The sequence below is a fragment of the Ceratotherium simum genome, chromosome 27, assembly GCF_057802395.1.
Source record: "Ceratotherium simum simum isolate JZ-2026a chromosome 27, ASM5780239v1, whole genome shotgun sequence".
Lineage (NCBI taxonomy): Eukaryota > Metazoa > Chordata > Mammalia > Perissodactyla > Rhinocerotidae > Ceratotherium > Ceratotherium simum.
Genome location: NC_141926.1, coordinates 31,441,170 through 31,462,637, shown reverse-complemented (window position 1 = coordinate 31,462,637; position 21,468 = coordinate 31,441,170). Strand labels below are relative to the sequence as shown.

Here is a 21,468-nt window from a genome sequence, read left to right as displayed (position 1 = left end):
GTTCTTGTGGTTAACCCATCTTGATATCTATTATCCTCCCATCCACCTTGTCGACAATGATTAACCTGAACACACTCCAATCTTGTAGTTTTCTTGTATTCTTCCCACTTTAAGGTATTTGCCCTTATATTCCTTTGTTTCTCTGTGTTTTTCCCCGCCTATGTATCTTGCTTCCTCAGTTCAGTTGTAAGCTCCTACTGGTATGGAGTGCTGTCTACCATTTTGAAATGATGTCTTTACTTGGCCTGGAAAAACCCCAAATAGTAAACACTAAATGAACATGTTGGAATAGAAAATTTAAAAAAAATAATAATAATTCTTGATCGAAAGCAAATACTCAATGTTTTTTCCATCTTATCATACCTGAAGGATATGACACATTCCTACCAGTGATAGTGACACATTTTTGTAATAATTTGGGTGGAGGTATGTCAAAGAAAATACGTTGTTTGAAAAAAATCTCCTAACTGATTCTGATATGCCCCTCTGTAGAGAATGCCCCCTACACCAAACTGAAATTTTATGAAACAGAGACCATAAATGAGTAGCTACTATCCCAGAGTGACAAAAACAATGTGGAAAAATATAGGCATTGTATAACAACCAATTCTAGAAGTTCCTGCAAAAATTTAGTTAATAAGCTTACCCCCACCAACAAGAAACAGATAACAAGAAGTCCCTTCATTAAAATGCAATATAGATCAGGAGTAAGAGATGTATGTTTACTCAGTTTATAATCAGAACAGGTTGGCTTCTAATTGATAAATGGTTGTTTCTTCAACTTATTTAATTCGCTTTTATTATTTTCTATTTAACACTTCACTTGACTTCAAAAGGATTTCTGTTAATAATATTGGAAATGCATAATGTCATAAAAATATTTGATTTGAAGCTTATTAACACATAATTCATCTCAGAGGAAACAATGCATTTATAATGGAAAATATAATTTAGGAATATAGGATTTTAAACAATCATTTTTATAAAGCCCATTTAATCATATTTTACTCATTTGTCACTATTTTCAAGGAATACAAATGATCAAATTGCTAAATTACCTACCTTTTCCAATTAACCATTTTCATACTGAGTCCACGGCAATAACTCTTCTAAATGAGTGATATGTTTTCTTTTTCAGCCAGTACCTTACTTCTAGCTAATATTAAAAATTCCTATTCCATGATAAAAACCAATATCTATACCTTTTCTTTCAGCAATAATTTAATAATCTAATATATATCTGCCTTTCCAATGTCGAAATGAAAAAGGAAAAGTACTAAATGGTCTACTGCTTTCATAAATATGGAAAGTAAAGTAAGTGATCAAAGAGAATGGAATGACTACAATGAATCACAATCCTTAGATTCTTCATCTATTTAGAGTTCGTATGCAACTCTCCACCTATGAGAAGTCTCACATATACAAATTGCATTCAATCCTTGTATGAGTAAAGATGTGTTGCAATTATGCAGCTATTACCCTCTACATTTTTTGACCACTCTTATGGAATTTATTGATTGTGGGAAGACTAATTTTTGAGGGTTCATATAAAGTCTAAAACTCTAAAAGTAACTCATGGTTATTCAAAGTCTAATGACTAAATTAGGTCATGGAGTTAGTCAAATGTATTATATAGTGTAACTATAAAACAATATAAGTGGCTTTCTAAATTGACATGTATAGGAACTCTGAAAGCAATTCCAAGGAGGGCAAAAGTACTGAGTTTTGAGGATGTGTGACACACAAAAAAGTATGCATATGTTTTGTGATAGTGGTTAAAACCATTTTCTTCAATTTACAGTCACACATAATATGCTCCTCCCTGAAAATAAAAAATGGAAATGTCAAAATGAAATAATTCTATGATTATCCAGAGTGGATAGAATGCCTTTGAAAAGAGTAAAGTCATTTGGTTCCAATTATCTTGCATTTTTGGATCTCATAGGCAAGCATATAAAAATAGTGTTATAATAAACAGCTATATAAACATAGCCATTTTGTATTTGGCCTTAACCTTTTTTTAAGACAACACTTTACTGGAAAACAACACAGTAATAAGTTTGGGCTAGAAATGAATTCAGATGTTAGTTGGCACTTTAGCTCATAATACTATTTAATTATTTTAAGTAAACATTTACTGGTTTTAGCTTGTGTTAGGTTCTAAGGGTACTAAGATCTCTGTCTTCTGGAACTCACCACCTACCAGAGGAAACTCACATGAAAACAATCAAGCATGATACGACACAATGAACCTAAGTATTGTAATACAGGATGTCCCGCCATTATGAGAGTAACTTGACGCTGTCTCCAACAGTTGGGGAAAGCATTGAGAGAGAAAAAGAGAGATTGGGAGATTGACTTGTTCCTTTGAGATTAAGCAGGTAAGGAAGGAAGGGTGGAAGGTTGTTTCTCACAGAGGGAAAAACACATGCATTATGTTGGAGATAGGAGTTTCCCAAACTGCACCAATGCACCAACCCTCACCTGGCTTCATTGCCATCTTTGGCAATCCAGGTCAGTTTGTTAAACTGAAGATTATGTTGGTGGAACCCTGGGTTTTTCCATGTAAATGGTCTTTACTGGCTTTAGCAAGTCCAATTTAATCCTCTAATGGTATTAAATGTTTCTGCATTGCAATAAGTGTAATGGATAACTCATCAAGTAACTAAGTTGGATATGTTTATAGATGATTTTAAATTTTGTTATACTTCAGATTACTAAAATAGATCTCATTTCAATTATAGGTAAGTACAGGAAATCATGTAACTATAAGGAAATCATTCTGAGATTCAACATGCAAATTTCATAGAACTTTTGAATTCTGCAAAAGTTATCAATTGAGAACTCTGTAGAAAATCTCTCAACAGTTTAAGCAAATTCTGAATTGTAAATCACATTTTCCCATATTACTCTGTCTTTTATCAATAGTAACTTTGCTTTTTCTACTTGCTTTCCTGACTAAAATGCTGAGAATAAAATAAAATTTTGTTTTCTTTAAGGGATAGTTAATTCTCAAGGAAAATATTATCAATTTAAAAACTAATGAATTGTTAAATAAGGCAATATTTACATTATTTTTTTAAAAATCTCATTTTTCACCAGCAGAAGGAGAATAGTTCAAAGAGTGGTGAAAAAAATCCTCTCCAGATCTTAAATTGGGAAAACTAGACTTCTCATATCGAGGGTAGAAGGGGTTGCAAGTGTAGGAGTGAGGAGGGGAAATCTATAGCTTAAAAAAATGGCTCTTGAAGTCAATGGTGAGACAAGACATCCATTTTCACTCACTTAACCTGTCAAGTTGCCAGAAATGTCATGTCAGCACACCAGCTAAACCACCAAGGCTGATCACATCCCATTATCTCATTTTTTTTAGAAGAAGATTGCAGGAAGATGCCAATCAGGAAAAAAAGTGGAAAAAAACTTGCAACCAAGGAACAAATGTACTGATGCTGGAGGCCTGCTTAGTTAACGGAATTTTAATATGCAACTGCAATGTTTCTTAATAACATTAATTACACGCTTAGTAAGGCACCATCCTAACTCATTAGTGCCTTCTTTTTGTTGTATTTTATCTCCTACTAGCAGAATGGGGACAATGTGATTGGCCTGTTACCATTAATGTTGCTTAATCTTTTTATAGCACTATTTAAAGCTGCTTGCATAAACATTTTCTAGGCAAGTATTACCTAGGTATGCATATGTGGGTATCAATTAACTGCACCAACACTTGGCATGCCCATACCACATGTAACTGTTATGTTAGACCTAGAGGTAGCAGAAAGATAAATACAATAATGTATTTACTGACAAAGAGCTAATAGTTTTGTAGGGCAGATGAAAATAATATCCCCAATAAATCTGGGAAGGAATGTTTGCCATAGGAGAGATTTAAAAAGGCATTCAGACATATTTTAACTCAAAATTTAATTTAATTTGGTAATTTGTACATTTTTAATGAATCTAATTATGTAGTATTCTCTTGAGTGACATTTAATATGTTTACATAAGTAGCGTAGTAATTCAAATGTCATGCATAATATTTAGGTATAATATACATCATAATATATATTTTACAGTATATATATATGTATCATGATGTCTCTTTCTGTCTACAAATTACTATAACTTATAAAAGTGAAAATTTTGACTTTCTTAGAAGGTGTGACTAAAATGTTAATGCTATTTGCTTCTGGCAACAGCTGGTGAAATCTCTTAATAGTAATCTCATAATACTGTTTTGGGCCACAGTATTTATATTATTCCAATATTTGATATTTATGGTACTTTAATTTTAGCTACTAAGTTAACATACTTGGTGTTTATCTTATTCTTACTTTGATAGATTCCAAAATTAATGAGTATACCAATTTTTTGGTATTTAGGTTAAGATCATGGAGTAGAGGCTTATTGCTCCACTTTCTGCTGTTGAATACAACAAAAGAAATAAGTAATATGGACAAACTACCATAGCCCCTAACCACAGTTGTGAAGTACCTCTGCCAAACAGTCAAGTCTGGAGGAGAATGAGAAAGCATAATGAACACCAACTAGCCTCAATTCACAATCGTCTGTCAATACCAATTTCACAAAAATTATCTGTCAACATTGTAAGAGCCCACTCTGTGATCCTTTTATGGGAAGAAGGAGATCTAGAGTCAAGAGAGAGACTTGGGAAATATAAGACATGACTTTATAGATAACCAGCTAAAATTCAGAAGTCAGGGGAGAAGGTATTGAAGGAAAGAAAAAGTCAAACCTACTATGGATGGCAAAATTTTAAGGCGGCCCCCATGACCTTCACTTTCTGGAGTTACTCCCATGATTATGTGACAGGAGGGATTTTGCAGATGTAATTAAGGTTACTAATCAGTTGACCTTCATATAGAGAGAGTATTCAGGTGGGCCTAACCTAATCACACGAGACCTGTCAATCTGGGAATTTTCTCTAGCTGGTAGCAGAATGGGGAGTCAGAGAGGTACAAAGCAAAGCACGTGAAGGACTCAACAGAACACTGCCAACTTTGAAGGTTGTGGTGGCCATGTGCAAAGGCTGGCGAGTGAACTGCAAGTGATCCCTGCTTGGCAGCCAAGAAAGAAATGGACCCTACAGCCACAAAGAACTTAATTCTGCCAACAACCTGAATGAATTTTGAAGTGGATTTTTTCCAGAGAATCTCCAGAGAAGAGCTCAGCCTGGTCCACACCTTGATTTTGGCCCGGGAGATGCTAAGCAGAGGACCCAGTTCAGCCTGTGTGGACTTCTGACCTACAGAATTGTGGCCTAATAAATGCATGCTGTGTAAGTTGCTCAGTTTTGTTACACAGCAGTAGCAAACTAATACACCTAAAAACCATCTTCATTATGAAGCAGAAAGTATGAAGGAAGATGAAGATGGAGTCTCATATGGAATACAGGGAGCTTGTAACTTAAAGAGGTTTGCTGTGCATCACCAGGGTCTCTAGCATATTGAGAAGAAAATAACATGTTTTTTGATAAAATGTTCAAGACAACAGCCCAAGTATAGGTTACTAAATGACCCTGATATTTCCCACTTTCTCTTCTTCAAACATGCAAACCCTAGTCTCCAGCAATTAATTAGATGATTAATAATCTGAGAGAGACTAAATCAAGATCCAAGTAAAACAAAATAAAACAAAGTATACCTTAATTACTTATATAATTAATGACAGAGAGGAACATAATCAATTAATCAAAGAGAGATAAAGAGTTGATATGTGCCAAGAACTACCCAGGGAACAACAGAAATACTTTAGGATAGTTGTCCATAGGCTAAATGAAATTATGTACAACAGAGCCTCTCTTTAAAAATAGAAACAAACAAAAAAACTAAAAGAGGGGTAAAGGGGTTAAAAGACAAGTGGAAATGAAGAATTTCCTGAGCGAGGAAATGAGCAAAAGAGAAAATTAACTTAAAGGAATAAAATATATTTTAAAAATGAGAAAAAATGGTAATTGCAATTAAAAAAGTCGGGGAGATGATAAATTGGCATTAAGAAATCATACAATACGAAATAAAAAGGATGACTTCAAAATTATTGTAAAGAAATTAATAAATATGGAATTCAGACAAAGAAAAGTCAACAAAATTGATGCATTCGAAGATAAGAAGTGAGACAGAAAAAATATTCAAAGATAAAACAGAAGAAAACATTCATGAAATAGAATAAATTAAACCATGAATCTGCAGATTCAAGGGGCTTGTTGTGTCCCAGGAGTATTAGATACAGGGTGATCAGGACCAAGATATAATCCAGCAAAGTTATGGAAGAAGGAACTGTATTAGTATTTAAAAAGTCAAAGGGCATCCCAGCCAAGGATAAAAATATTCTGTAAGCCTCAGACTTCACTACAGTACCATTCAATACCAAGACAATTGAACATTTTCACCAAGGTCTGAGACAGAAAATTTATGACTCAATAATTCTATATCTATCCTCCAAGACAGATATAGATCCTCAAGAGGCAATGAACTGACATTGTCAAACACACAAGGTCCTTCCAAATGAATCGTCAGTGACTAAACCCAGCCAAGCATGAGAAGTAACTAGTACTTGCTTTTCACTTTAAAAATTAGCATTAGCTTAAGATATTTTAAACATTTGACGTATGGAAACTCTGTTGGAATATACAAGACAAAATAGAATGTATTTTGTTTTTACCTACTACTTAATCAAAACATGTGGAACAATGAAAAACATGATGCTTAATAAAAATTAAATGGGACTCTGCATAAAGTAGCTAATTAGCTCCAGGTACAGGAAACATTAAGCACTCGTAGGAGGGAGATAATTACCTCAGGTCATGGGGTAACAGTTTGTACAAAGAAGAAAGTCGGAATGAAAGTACAGGTTTCCTTCTAAGACACATTCAGGACGCCTTTTGCAGAAAAGCGGCTCTCGACATTAAAGCATTCATACGTAATATCTACATGTTTTCCAATTTAAAAAAAAAAACTGGAATACTTCCACTACTAAGTTAAATTATATATAGCACATTAAATTTTCCAGATTTCAAGGTGGGGTGGAGGGTGGTGGTGTTGAAAATATCAGTCAAAGAATCAGTTATTCTTTAAGTAATTAATATAATTCTGCTTTAGAATTTTCTCTGAATGGATTTTTCAATCACTCACTTTTTATTGGATCTCTTGGCAGCCTCAATGCTTCAGAGCAGGCTATAACAAAACTCCACTTCAACTCAAAACAGAACTTTCTAAAATGAGGATATATTTAATTTTTGTGTTTAAACTATTAAAAGACTGAAAAAAATATGTCCCTATAGACTTCTGTTTAGAATAGTGGCTGTTTCTTTAAAAATAACTATCATAAAAGATGAGAATTTGCCAAAAAATATACATCTCTCAATACTTATAAACTCTTGTGTGGCCAATTATATTCTACCATCAAAAGAACTTACGTTTGAGTCAGTAAATTAGGAAGTATTTAGAAGCTCCATAAAGTTGTGAATTGTCTGTTTGTTTTTGATATTTTAAACAATTTCACCTGATATACTCAGTCGTTAGTTTCCATACTGGAGGCAATCAGCATCTAGCATATGGTCCACAAGATACAAAACGGAGCAGAGCTGAGCTTCACACGCAAGGCAGCTGGTAGATTTGACAGGTCTTTTCCAAATTACTCATCATGTTTTGAGTTGCTGCTAGGAAAAAATGTGTTGCCCATCTCCAAAATAGATGTTCTTTTTTATTTTTAAGCATGGGAAAGACTTCCAATAGAAAATAAGACAGATGGGTATAGGAAGCAAGATATTTATCCCTATTTAGACCATTTTCTTCTGTCAGTTCCCTCATCAAGAGAGTTTTCCAAATAAACAAATGAATATTTCAGCATTCATAGTTAACTGTGTCCTGTTCTTTTGCTTCTCATATAAAGAATGCCTTTGGAACAGTAAAAAGTCTAAACTCCAGGAAGGGCTGGTGGATTTTTAATTATCAAAATGGCATTTGTCGAGATTTTGTGGTAATCAGCAAATATGGAAGTTGGATTAAAGGGCTCTTTTTGAGATGTTGCAGATGAGTAAGTGAAATCCGGAAAATACTTTCCTCCACTGGCAAGTATGTGATTGATTTCAGTGAAATTTCCCACACTGAGGATGCTCTAAATCAATAGTTGTTCTTACACTCAGAATTACAGGCCAGAAGGTGTTTATTCTGACTGTAAATTGCATAGAGTTGCCAATTCTTTAACTTAAAATGCAGCTCATACGAGTCATCCATTTAAACAAAACTCCCAGTTTGGGGGTTTATAATGATTTCTAACCGGGCTTTCCACACAGACAACCAAGTTTTATCTGGTATGTAATGTAGTGATTGGTTTCTGAATCTATAAATATAACAGAATCGGCATACATTTCTAATTTTCTTTCAAAAACTTTAGATATGATCTACCCCCTGAATTTTCTCTAAATTTTATATCCTTGGTACATATTTCTTCACCTAATTTATACTGAAATTAAAAGCTAGATTTTTCTCCCCTTTTTGTGGCTTCTATTTTGTAGAATACCCTTAATGCTATTGCTAGGAGCTTCACAGTGGAAAAACTTGTGTTTTAGTCCACTAACAAATATTAGTATTTAAGGAGTTTTCTATTATTTGAATATTTAATTCTTGATTTTACTTGATTTGTACCTTCTGAAATTACAATAAAAGTTGACATATCTATAGTTCCTGAATCTAAATTGCTGTAAAAAGTTAATGCAAAGAAAAAACAGGCTAATTTCCTCATTATCAACCTCTTCTTCGGTGATCCAATAAAAGCATACCTAACATTCAGTTTCCAAAATTAATAGTAGTTGTCAAGTTTAAAGTATAGTTCTTCATATTTCTGAACATTGTCATAAGTCATTTGTGATAGATTTATGAAATGACAGACTTTCCCAGAATAAAGTGCAATGTGTCAAGAAGCTATTCTTTAGTTCCAGTCCAATGGGAATTTAAGAAATCACTTCAAACAAGAATAAAAAACAGAAAAAACTTTTGAAATGCCTTGTAGGTGACAAATACATCTTAATACTCTGTGTTCATCACATTTCCAATCCATGTATTTTTTATGAGATTTAAATATATTTGAAATTATTAACATATTATTCTATATTCTGGGAACTTGTGAAATATAAATCAAGTGGTCATGGTTTATCAGCATAAGGTTTCTATATATAAAGATCTATAATTTAAATGTGACCTTTCCTGTTAATTTGCAAAGTTATTATCTTATTCTTTCCCATTCACTTCTTAATTTTAGATGTCATACCATAGATATGTAAAGTTATCAATATGGATTTTTACAAATACAAAAAATGAGGCTTAAAAACTATAAGGTTTATATATGTTGGCATATAAAATGTTTTCATATGTATGATCAGTCTTGAACCCAATTCATTCCTACAACAGCTTTGATAAGTCAGCATTATTCTCTTCATTTTATAGACAAAGTGACTTGAGATTCAGGGATATTAACTGACAAAGACAGTACTGCTGGGAAACAGCAGAGCAGAAATTCAGATTGGGAAACCAAAGTTCTATTTACTGTATTTTGTACACTATCCATGTAAGAATACACTACATAACAATAAAGTTTGTTAATGTTTCAACCAATGGGAAAAAATGTTATGAGTTTGGACCAATATACATCAAGTGTCAACAATGTCAAGCCAGTATATTAAGAAAGCTTTTGAAGTTAGATGAACCATTTATAAAGTTGTGTCAAATTGAATAACATATTACCATATCTCTTGGTATACTAAATAAGTAATGCACTAAATTTATTCACTCGTTCACCCATCCATCCATTTATGCATCCATCTATTCACTTACTTATAACACAATTACCATGATTTCTTTTATTTAAACATTTATTGGTAGGTTAAGCTAAACTTTAAAAGAGATGCAGAAAGGTTAAATCAAGGAATTTAAAAAGATTATATCTTCCAAATGTTCGCAAATATTTACCACTTAAATTACGGCAAGCACAAGGTAACTTCAAGTATGCAAAGCCAAATGAAGGATGAGATACATTAAAACCACAAACTTTTCATGCCAAAGAACACAGCTCATCCCTCCCTTTTCCTCTTAGTGTAAGCATCTACTTACAATAACCTGAAGAATTCTACTAAATTTTGTTTAAATAGGCATGCAGATAATAAGTATGCAGCAGTTAAAAATACCCTTAAAGAGCAAGGACTCCAAGCAGCTTAAAATAAAAAAAGTGCATAAAGTAATAGAATTTCATAATTTAGTTCATAATCCTTTATCTTAAGTAATATCAAACATAACTAATGATTATTTTATATGTATAAGAAAAAAGGAAGTATTTTTTTCTCCTTAAGAAAAGTTAACAGTTTATAATATTAAACATTCATATATTCTTTTACATGAAAATTATTACCTATTCATTGTTAAGTATCAAAAGTCACTACAAAATGGTTTATCAATGTGATGAAAAGATTAGGAGCAACTTTTACAGCAGACAGTCCCTCAAATAATATTTTAACACGGTGAATAAATATATTTCATTCCGTCAAATCCTACTATGCATGAGTTATGAAGCATCGTACAAAGCCATGCTAAATGGATAGAAGGATGGCTACTTACCAACAGGGCGAGCTGTAGACATTACAATGGTGTGGTGAGAACATAAAAAAGAAATTAAAAAAAAGAAAGAAAAGAAAATTATCAGAATGCATGATGTGTAATGTTACATTTAAGTATGGACAGTAGAGTGATTTCTAGTTTCATAATTCAAGTATGAATAGGATGCCTGAGTTTGACAAAACTGAAAGTTACAAATATAATTCTAAGAAAATAATTATTTTGCAACCCAGGATTAACTATAAGCAATTTGAGAGATATTTTATGTAAAGTTTTATTATCACTTACTATAATTATTATTTCAAAGATCATTTTAGAATTAAACAGCCTTGTGTTACCCTAAAGTTACGAACTTGATGAATATAACTATTCTAGTCACGGACTAGCAAATGTCATGTCAATAAAAGAAGGCCTCACTGTCTGATTTAAATAGCAATTGGATTTTAAGCATGGTTAGTCAGAACCATTACAAGGGCCACAGAAAAGCCCCTGACGCTGCTTTTCAGCCAGTAATAAGTTAAGATCACATCACTTTTCATCCGTGGACAGACTGGATGAAAATATAACAAATAGGTGGAAACATCCTTAGAGATTTCAACTGAGTAGCTCCCTAACTACTGCTAAGCGTTTTTCTTTTTTTGGCAGAAGGCGAGAAACAATGACTGACAAGTTGATTCTTGTTCACACTAAAAATGGCTTTCAAACTGCTGCTTCAACAAATTATTATTTTTTTATTATACCATAACTTTCAATCACTAAACTCAGTAGTAACAGGCTGCCCCTGTTATTAATGCACAGAAATTGTAAGAGACACACATGGCCTTAATGATACTTTCTTTAAAAAGAATGCCAAATCAATTTAGAGAGCAAACCACTTTATATAAGATCAATGGACAAATATAGGACATATGGTTCCATTACTCAAATGAAGAGGAAATATATTTAGTAGCATCTGAACTTTTTGAAATCTTACATTCAAAATGTAACTTTATTCGACAAACGAGTGTCTCACCCATGTCCCAGCGGATAAAGCGCTAGTGCATACATAACGTGACTCTAGAACTTATGGATAGTTGTCTCATTGGGCATGGTGAGATAGATACAGCCACTGGAGCCATATTTATAGGCATTCATTCACTCAACAAATACACCATGATACTAGCTTTATGCAAGCTCTGAAACAATACTGAAGTTGCCTCTATATGAGATTTGTGGTCTTATAATATTATTCACAATTAAAAGGGGGAGATGAAGACAATTCAAAGAAGAAAAAAGCAATTATAACAGCAGTATGAAAATTCCAAGTTAGTGAAACTCCAGTGTGTCTTACAACCTATGGTGGGCTTACTATAGCAAGAGGAAGAGAAAAAAGTTGCCCAGTGTAAGACAATTTCTTTTGTGTGTGTGGGGGGGGGCACACAAAAAGTAACTACCAAGAACAACACAACAGACTAACATCATAGTTGTGCCTTATTCTAATCGATGAGACTTCTCTTAATTTTGGCAACATCCAGTAGAAAAATAACTTTGTCTTTCATCTTTGAATTTGCATTTTTCAGGTGCGACCTCAAGCTGAATCTCAAATATAATGTTTCCTTTAGAAACAAAAGGGCATTTTCGAGTCTATGATATTAAACAGAGAAAAATAAGAAACCATAGTGAGAAATCATGTTTTAAAGAAATAAACTATATTTCTCTTTCACTTAGTCTAGGGTAATTCCAAAAAAAATTCAGGCTCTCTTGCCCTAGAAGCAAGATAGTTTTTCCCATGAAGTCTTAATTTATGCAAAGCCAACTTGAGCAATTGAAAAATGGGAAAAAAATTATGTTTACAAATATACAGTTTGTGTTAACTCATTTTGGAACCATGTTAAAAGTTCTATTAGATCATGAATTATTTGATTAGAATATAAATGCTAGGAGGTTTGTTATTGTCTAGCATTATATCTTTCTAATTTTATGTTTGTCGAGTCAGCAAAGGGAGTCACTTGCTGTTAAGTTTAATTTTATAGTCTATTTTCACCGTATTTTTGAAGTGGAAAACAACTGAGTAAATCTCTGTTTCAGATTTTAACTATTAAATTCCTTTTCCTTTTCCCCAATTGGCTAAAGTGAACATCATGATAAAATTTTAGCAGAAACATCACAATAAAACTTCTTATCTTCATTACATAGCAACCATTTCATCCTGAAAAAAAACCAGCAGGTGGATGTTTTCAAAATCAGCAAATTAAACTAAATGGTGTCCCTGCATTAAATGGATGAAAATGAATGTGCCCTCTTGGTTCAGTTGACCCTGTTCTGATAAAACAATCCAGGGCAGGGCTGAACATTTCATTTATGTGCATAGAAAAATGAGCACAGAAAAAAATGTCATAGATAATATGCTTTTTTCCTGTTAGTCTCTTAGCATGAAAAATCCCAACTGTCCTTCCTAACAGTAAAAAATATTTTTAAACAATATTTTACCCCACACTCTATTGTATTATGGAGTTTTTTTCTTTAACCATGTTTTTGTGGTGTTAGTCTTAGATGAGTGATAAATACATACCACACAGATTAAACTCTCTAATCCATCTACGGGACACAGATTAGGGGAGACGTCATTTAACATTTGCTGATTTAAAAAAAAAAAATCCTATTAAAAACAACTCTTTCTATTAGTTTTCTAAGTTAGCTTCAAACATCCAGGCCATGAAGAGCATGCTTTGGTTAAATGAAATGTTAAACCTGAAACTTGCAACAAATTAAGAAAACAATTAGCTGGGAAAGATCTTAAAGCAAACAGAACACTTCAAGTCTCATGCATCCAAGCATTCAAGTATAAAAAGAACCCGCTGCTTCTACAAACAAACAACTCCTCACATTTCCTCTCCATTTGTTTAGTCAGCAAATATTTTTTGAATGGAACATTTCTTGATTGGGTATTTTTTTTCCATTCACTTCAGAAAAAACAAACAAACTTTGGGGAAATTTGGTTAGGTGAATTGTTTTTCCAAAGGGCTGCCTATAAAAGCAAACAAATAGAAATATATATAAATGTATAATCACCTACAGAGAATGGAGGTTAAATATAGTAAAAAGGTTTACAAAGGCTATCAGATGTAGATCATATATAATCAGTATGTATATTCGATTGGTATATGATCATAGCTTTTCATGATCTGTTAACTAATGAGGAATGAAAATGTTTTTAAGCAACCAGCTTGCCAATTGTGTCAAAATTTGTTTTGAAACTAAGTTCAGGCTAGAATGTCTGGATAGGGGAAAAAATGGATTAGGTACAATAGGAATGGAGCGATTGAGAAGTACGGATATCATCAATATTTTTCCAGGCATCCAGAGTGCATGTCTCTTAATGGTTATCTGGAGGAAGATGATTATTTTTATGATTTGATGTCCAAATCATAGATCTGGCAAAAATCATTTTTCTTACCAAATGGAAGACCAATCTGAGAATCCCTGACACATTTCTCACCAGTCCAAATTCCTCCAAACCTTTCTCCTAATCTTAGGGAAACTTCTGGGATCAAAGCTGCACAAGGCTTAAGAGTTATCACTAAGCAGAGTGAGATGTAACTGAGACCTGGAGAAAAACATGCAGCCAACCTCCATATCATGAGGGATGAGAGGAGGAGGCATCAGTTAGGGAAGTGGAAGAAAGGTTGAAAGACTGAGCCGGGGATGCGCTTGCCTGTCTCTGTTTGAGGTCTGGTGAGTGTAAGCAATGCTATGGGTATTGTCTACCTGGCAAGAGTAAGTGTAGCTGTCTACATGGTACTACTTGGTAACTTGGGCTATATAATTTACTCGTGTGGATCAACACGCACCGCCAGGAAGACAGTTAGTTTATTCTAGCTCACTGTAGGGTTAAGTAATGCTTTCTTTCACTTATAAGCCATTCCAGGGAGTCTATAAATGAACATTATTCCATGACTGAGAAAGTGTGTGACATCCAGAAACTAAAAGTTATTACAGAAGTAGCACTGACTATTTCAACTATTTAAGGCCAATGAACTTCACAAATCACTCTTTAAATCAGATTTCCTCAATGTGGGAGCTCCTTTGTATCAATTTTTTACCTTTGGAAGCAGTGTTAGCTTTTTTCTGATTGCTTTTTGAATGCTGAAATAAAAAAGAACTTCAAAACAGTACTTTCCTAGTATAAAGTCACAAGTTAGTAAACAGAAAACAGAGTACCTTTGAAACTAGTGATATGTAAATAGTTCAAAGCAATGGAAATGTAAAAGATTAGTGTAAATCTTGCTATTTTTAAGATTTACTTTTAAACCATATCAGCTATTATTTAATAAATAAAAATTAATCACTTCAAATGATCATCCCTATGAACCCAAATTTGAAAGTAATTTTATTTCAATTAATAATAGAGAGGACACAGAATCTAGGCGTTTTAAGATAATAATAAAACAGTGTAAGCTATTGTTTTGATTGTGAGTTCACTTACCAATTTAACAAAATATTAGTCTGCGGGTTCAATTATATTTCACATCTTAAATCTCTTACCTCGGACTGTGAGGGTAGCAGAGGCTTCCACTTTCCCGACCCGATTCTCGGCAATACACATATAGGTGCCTTCATCTGTACTCATGGCCTTTTTAATTCTCAGTGTGTAATCATCTTTGATGTCATACCTGTGTAGAATAGGAATTGGTTTTATTAAATAATAGTGGTTATACTTATTTATTTTAATGAGGTCACATTGGTTTATAACATTATAAAAGTTTCAGGCACACGTCATTATATTTCAATTTCTGTGAAGACTACATCATGTTCAACACCCAAAGTCTAATTGCCATCCGTCAGGGCACATACGTACAGTGCTGGATAACCTACATTTAGATAATAACATTAAGTATTCATCTTCATATTTCTCTTTTTATACTGTATTTTATCTAAAACAAAACACACACAATGTTCAGCCATAAAGTGCAATTGTTTAAATTAAAAGTATTGCTAATAAGATCTTTAATTTCCCATCTGATCTTTAGGTGCTTCATTATCAATTACTTATATTTCATATATGTAAACAACTGTTACCACTTCAAAACTATCAAAGGCATTATTAGCACTTTGACATTTTTGGTAGCTCTTAGTAAGAAAACAGTGTATATTTCAGTTTCTTTGTGAGTTATAATCTATCATTTGGTAAATTACGCTGTAGTCAAATATGTGATTTATTTTTTAGGTGTCTTGAATATAAAAGAGCTGAAATATGTTAAAAAAGAACATTTTTCTCTTATTTGTTGGCAAATAGACAAGATAGACATTGGTTAAAAGAATTAAGAAGGGGTAATGATTTTTTACATTACCAATACTAACTCTTAAAACATCAAAATGCCTTGGAGTGATTTCTGGAAATGCACATCATCAGCTCTTTCACACACATTTATTGTTTCTCATCTATTTTTTTAACAAGTAGATGAACAAACTAGTTCAGAAAAATTCTAAAATTTTCACATGAATATTCTGAAGTACTTGCATAACAATATGCTCTTATTAGATTCTAAGAAACTACAATTACAAACAAAATAATGAAGCTATTATGTTTTCATATCTGATCTTTCCTCTTGATTTTCACTGGTGGTCTTTGTTATTTCACACACACATTTTTGTAACAGCTTCTGAATGATCACAGTGTCTCCCTTCCTCTCACATACCACACAGTTAAATCTGTATTTCCAAAATATTACTTTAATTGGTTCTATCTCCTCACAACTAGCTGTGACTTTCTATTGCTTTTGGGTCAAAACCAAACTGTTTAGGCTTGCATTGAAGACTACTATCAACAGATTTCTTCTACTTCTGGCTTAAACTAGAGGAATAACAACACAGCTTAACTTTATTGCAGACTAAGACATGGACTAATGATAGTTCTGCTTTATAGAAATTTACATGGCATAAAGCAATGTCTATGAACCAGTCATACCAACTAAACTTGACTATCCATGCTCCTCTGTCCTCCAGTTATGGTGGTTACTTTTCTGTCTGCATGTTTTGGGTTAAACTTCTGCTGATTTACAATATCGGTAGGAAAGCCTTATTCACTACTCGTGTTTGAAACTATCCATTACTATACCAGAAAACTAGGATTACTCTTTCCTTGAAACTTATTGCTATGCCAATCATTCTGCACTTGCACTTGCTATTGTTGTCTATTGTGTTGAAGGCAGAGATCCTGTCTGCTTCACTCACTGGTATATCCACAGCCCACAAAACAGAGCTTTCAACATTCAGTAGCATAACCAAGTGGTTAAGAGCGCAGACTCTGGGAGCCAATGGCCAGAGTTTTCATCTTGGGCTCTACCTCCTCCTAGGCTTGTAATGGTGGGCAAGATACTTAATTTCTCTGGGTCTTAATTCCCTCATTAGCTAAATGGTGCTAATAATACCTATTTCGTGGAGTGGATGTGAGCTTTAAAGGAGTCATTCAATATAAAGTCCATAAAACTGGCATACAGAAAGCACAATACAGGTTAGCTATTGTTATTACACCTACTAGGAGCTCAAGAAATATTGGTAGAATACATGATGAATATCTTGTTTCTTGCTGATATCAGGATCAACCAAATGTGAATGACAGCAAGGCTGCAAATTTTCCATGTTTATCTCTTATAGCTTTCTTATGGGCTATATTTACAGCTTAATGCAAGTACTGGGCTGAGATGCATAAAAGAGCCACAGTACACAGAAACGTTCTCGCTTCACTTTGTCAATTAAAAACGAGAGAAATAATGATTTTGATGATGGCTTCAGAAAAGTTGCTGGTGATATATTTAATGTCTAACAAAAATAATCTTCCCTACTGTTAGCCTATGTTCTGCACGCCATGCTTAGCTCTAAGATACAAACATTGAATAAAAATAGTGTATTTTGCAGACATTTCTAATTCATCTCGAGAAACTGAATTCTGGCTACAGTTTTGTCATTGGTTCTTGCTTAACTTTAGGGAAGTCTCTTCATCACTCTCTGAGTTGTCTCAAAAGCTAAAAGAGGGAAGATAAACCTGATGGTCTGTAAAGTCCCTTCTGGATCATCACTCTAAGTTAATAAAAGACACTTACATTGTACATTTTTTCTGATGTGTCATTGAGGAAAAAAATCAGAAATTGTATAGTGCCTCACAGTTAAAAAAAAAAGATTCATACACATTAGCACATAGCATCCTCAAAACAATCCTCTGAATCAGAAATTTACATTTTACAGATGAGGAAACTGACCGTTATTCAAGTGAAATGATTCATTTGAAGTCATTTTACCACTAAAGAGAAAAACCAGAATTCAAGCCTCAAACCCTGACTCTCAACCTGGCACTTTTCCCACTCTATGCGTACCGCTTCCTCACAGTGAAATACCTAGTTTAATTTTTAAATGCTAACTTAATACATATAAGCTATATTATCTGCATTATTTGGATAAAAATAAAATTTCACATTTAGCAAACATTTAGTTATAACCTAGAAAATTTTACTTCAGATTAGATAAATTCGTTATATAGGCAACAACATGGGGATAAATAAAAAGTGAGAGCTATTTATATCTTACTTTGGTAAGAAAAAATGTTTAATTAAAAATTACAGATTACGTAATATTCAAACCCAAAATAAGTCTGAAATCGGACTTGCTGAGATTTCTTATTTTTTTTAAAAAGCACGAAAGAAAGCTAAAAATAGAAATGGAAACTGCATCATATATTATGTATCATCATACACATATATTATGTATCATCATGTATTATATATATGTATGATGCAGTGTTCCCATATACATATATTTTAAGTTGGTTTTTGTTTGCATATTGAGTTCGTTGATCAAGGATACAAGTAATTGTGCATTCTACTCTATGATTGTAAATTTTGTTTCCATGGGAAAAATAAAAAATGAAATATTGCTTGGGAGGAATAAATTGAATTAATCTTAGCTACTAACAAAAGAGACTACCACTTAAAGATACTATGCCATTACAAGCAAATAGTAAATATATTTTTCTTCTAACTATAGAACAGGATTTCAGATACAGGTTGAAAAACTCTGGATAAAGACAACAGTCTGGTAGTATGGAGATTCTTGTTGGAATACTTAATAGGATTCCAACTAGGTGCAGAGAATACATGTACGCAGGTAATGTGCCCATTTGCAATGAGACAGGTAAGCTTTGGAGTAGAAAGAGGTTTTTGGGTGATAATTTTTAATGCTCTTGCATATAAAGTGAGTAGCATTGTTCAGAGGAATTAGTAGTGCTCATTTAGCATTGTTTCATGTCAATTTCTCCTTGAAGACCACTGAAATTTGAGATTACAATGATTTAATTATTTTATTTAAGAAATACTTATGACATGTCTCCTACATACCAGGCACTGCATTAAAACTTGGGGATACATGCCTTCATAGGGCTTCGAGCCTAGTGAAATGCTTCTCAGCTGGAAGGGATGAGGTCTGCCTCCACATGAGGGTAGATCAGAACTACCTCTAAGACTTTCTCCAGCTAACACACACATTTCCCCAGTCCCAAGATCTGATATGCACACATTTCTGAGGGCCAAGCTGTCTTTTCCCAATTAGAAATAACTGCTACAATACGTGAGTCCTGCTAGGTCACAACACACAGGGATGTTGAAATTTAAAAACAAACAAAAACAGACTCAGAGGACTATCAGATATTGGGGTGCTCAGAATCTTTTAAATTCTCATTTTTCACTGCATCTTTGCCTGAAGAAAGATTGTTAATATTTTCAGCATTATGGATTTATATCAAAATACTATAAATATGTATAAAATGATTGACTCTCTTGGTTAAGAGAAACTTGAAAAAGCTCACCTTCTACAACCATCCATCAATACTTAAATCCTGTCTACAACAATCCACCAACCAGTGTTCCAGCCTATTCCTATGATGAGTAACCTCTTCCATCTCTGAACATCTCTGACTATTAGAAGACCTTCTACATATGATAAAACAAAACATTTCTTGCAGAAGTTTATACTAATGCTACTACTCCTGTGCCAACCAGAAAAGTATACTCTTTCTTCTTCAAGACAGCCTTTTGAATTTGGGGTTTCCTATGAATTATCTCATTTTTAGGTCAACTATTTCTAACAACAACAAACTCTATAATGTGATAGCAGTTATAAATTTAAGGGTTTTGAGGAGAATGAACACGATCAGAACAAATCCACTGATTGATATACCTAAGTAGGGTTATGTCATTCCACTGTTTGAAACGATCCAATGGCTTCTCATTCGGTTACTTAGAATAAAACTACTTGTGTGGTCTTCAAGGTTTTAGATAATCTGCCCCTTGCCTATCTGCCCAACTTCATGATCACCCTCTTCTAACCACATGGTCCTTCTTTTTCTTGTTTAACATCACTACCTGGTTACCTCTGTGTCTTTGTACTACTGTTGCAACTTCATGGAACGCTCTTCCCCTACATTTTCCATTGCTGATCCTTCTTGACTTTCCAGATAACCCAAATAATCCCTCAAATTTCTCTTTCCTGCCCAAACAATGTTAAGTAGCTTTCTGCCCATCAGTTACTTTCAAATTACTTTTATTTCTTTTTATTCTTTGTTTTCATATTTCTTTTGTTACTTTTCATACTTTTTATTGTCTTTAAAGCACTTATCTCTATCAAATTTTTGGTTTGCTTGTTTATTGTCTTTCCAAGAGCATGTGTGCTCCATGAAACAAGAACTGGTGCGCTCTTGTTCCAAACTGTATACCCCAAGCCCCACCCAACAGCACCTGAGATCTTGGATGTACTCAACGAATGCTTACTGAATGAATGATGAACCACCCAACAAATGCTTGAAATTCTTCTGTAATTCTTTAATAGCATGGTTACTAGTAAAATAACTATACACAGAACTGAAAGATTAATTAATTTGAAATATACCGCTGTTATATCAAGAAACATAGTAATGCTGTTACGTTTATACACCAGCAGTTAGCTCTGAAATGTAGGTTAAATTGGTATCAACATAATACTGCAAATGTAAGAACTCAGAATACTTAATTTAATAAATGCTACTAGATGGAAATGGAGCTAAAATAAGTTAGCAAATCCTGACCGGCAATCTTAGACATTTGGTTATCATATTGTCATTTGTCATATTATCATTAATAAACTTACCTCTGGAAATTAGAAACATGAAAAAATAATGTCTCTTCTTATACTAGAATAAATGAAATAATTATAACAGAATATCTAAAACAAATGTGAAGACTGTGGAAAACAAAGTAAAGCTTTCAAGTATATAATTTCATTATTTTGGTGACTAGAGTGGTTTCTAATCACCTATCTTGTGAGAATAAAATAATGACAATAAAAAATACATTTACATAGTGTTCTCAAATATACTCTTTAATTTATCCTCATAAAAACTTTGGTAGGTAAGGAGGAAAGACATCATTTCCCCCATTTTAAAAATTAGAAAGTTTAGGCATATAAAGTTTAATCTGAAAGCAAACCATATAGCTTGTTCTTATACTTTCATTAAATATGATATGGCAGAATCTTGGATATTATGTTCAATTTTACTCCCTATTTATCAAGAAAGGAATTACAGACATAACAATCGGAAAGGTGACATACGTGAATGTGAACTTTTCATGTGTACAAATAATAACTTCAAAAGAATATTACTTAAGTCTAGAAAACCATGAAAGAACATGAATCAGTAGGCACGGAAATATTCAGCAAATCCCAAAATATCAATATTAAAGGAGAACACTTGAAGCCTAAATAAAATACCTCTAAGATAAGAGACAGGGGAAAGACTAATAATGTAATTATCAGAAAATACGTGGAAATTGGTTATTCC

General features: G+C 33.2%; 1 protein-coding gene across 8 annotated transcripts in view; it reads right to left on the bottom strand.

Annotated features, from left to right (window-relative positions):
• Positions 1 to 21,468, bottom strand: part of ROBO2 (roundabout guidance receptor 2) — a 593,028-nt gene that overhangs the window by 120,613 nt on the left and 450,947 nt on the right. For 7 of the 8 annotated variants that reach the window (XM_087418202.1, XM_087418199.1, XM_087418200.1 and 4 more), the window contains one exon: positions 15,150 to 15,277. In XM_087418202.1, the coding sequence (XP_087274328.1) occupies positions 15,150 to 15,277 (128 nt within the window). Of the gene's footprint in view, positions 1 to 10,628; positions 10,915 to 15,149; positions 15,278 to 21,468 lie in introns of those variants that run through there. The other variant, XM_087418207.1, reaches the window with a different exon arrangement.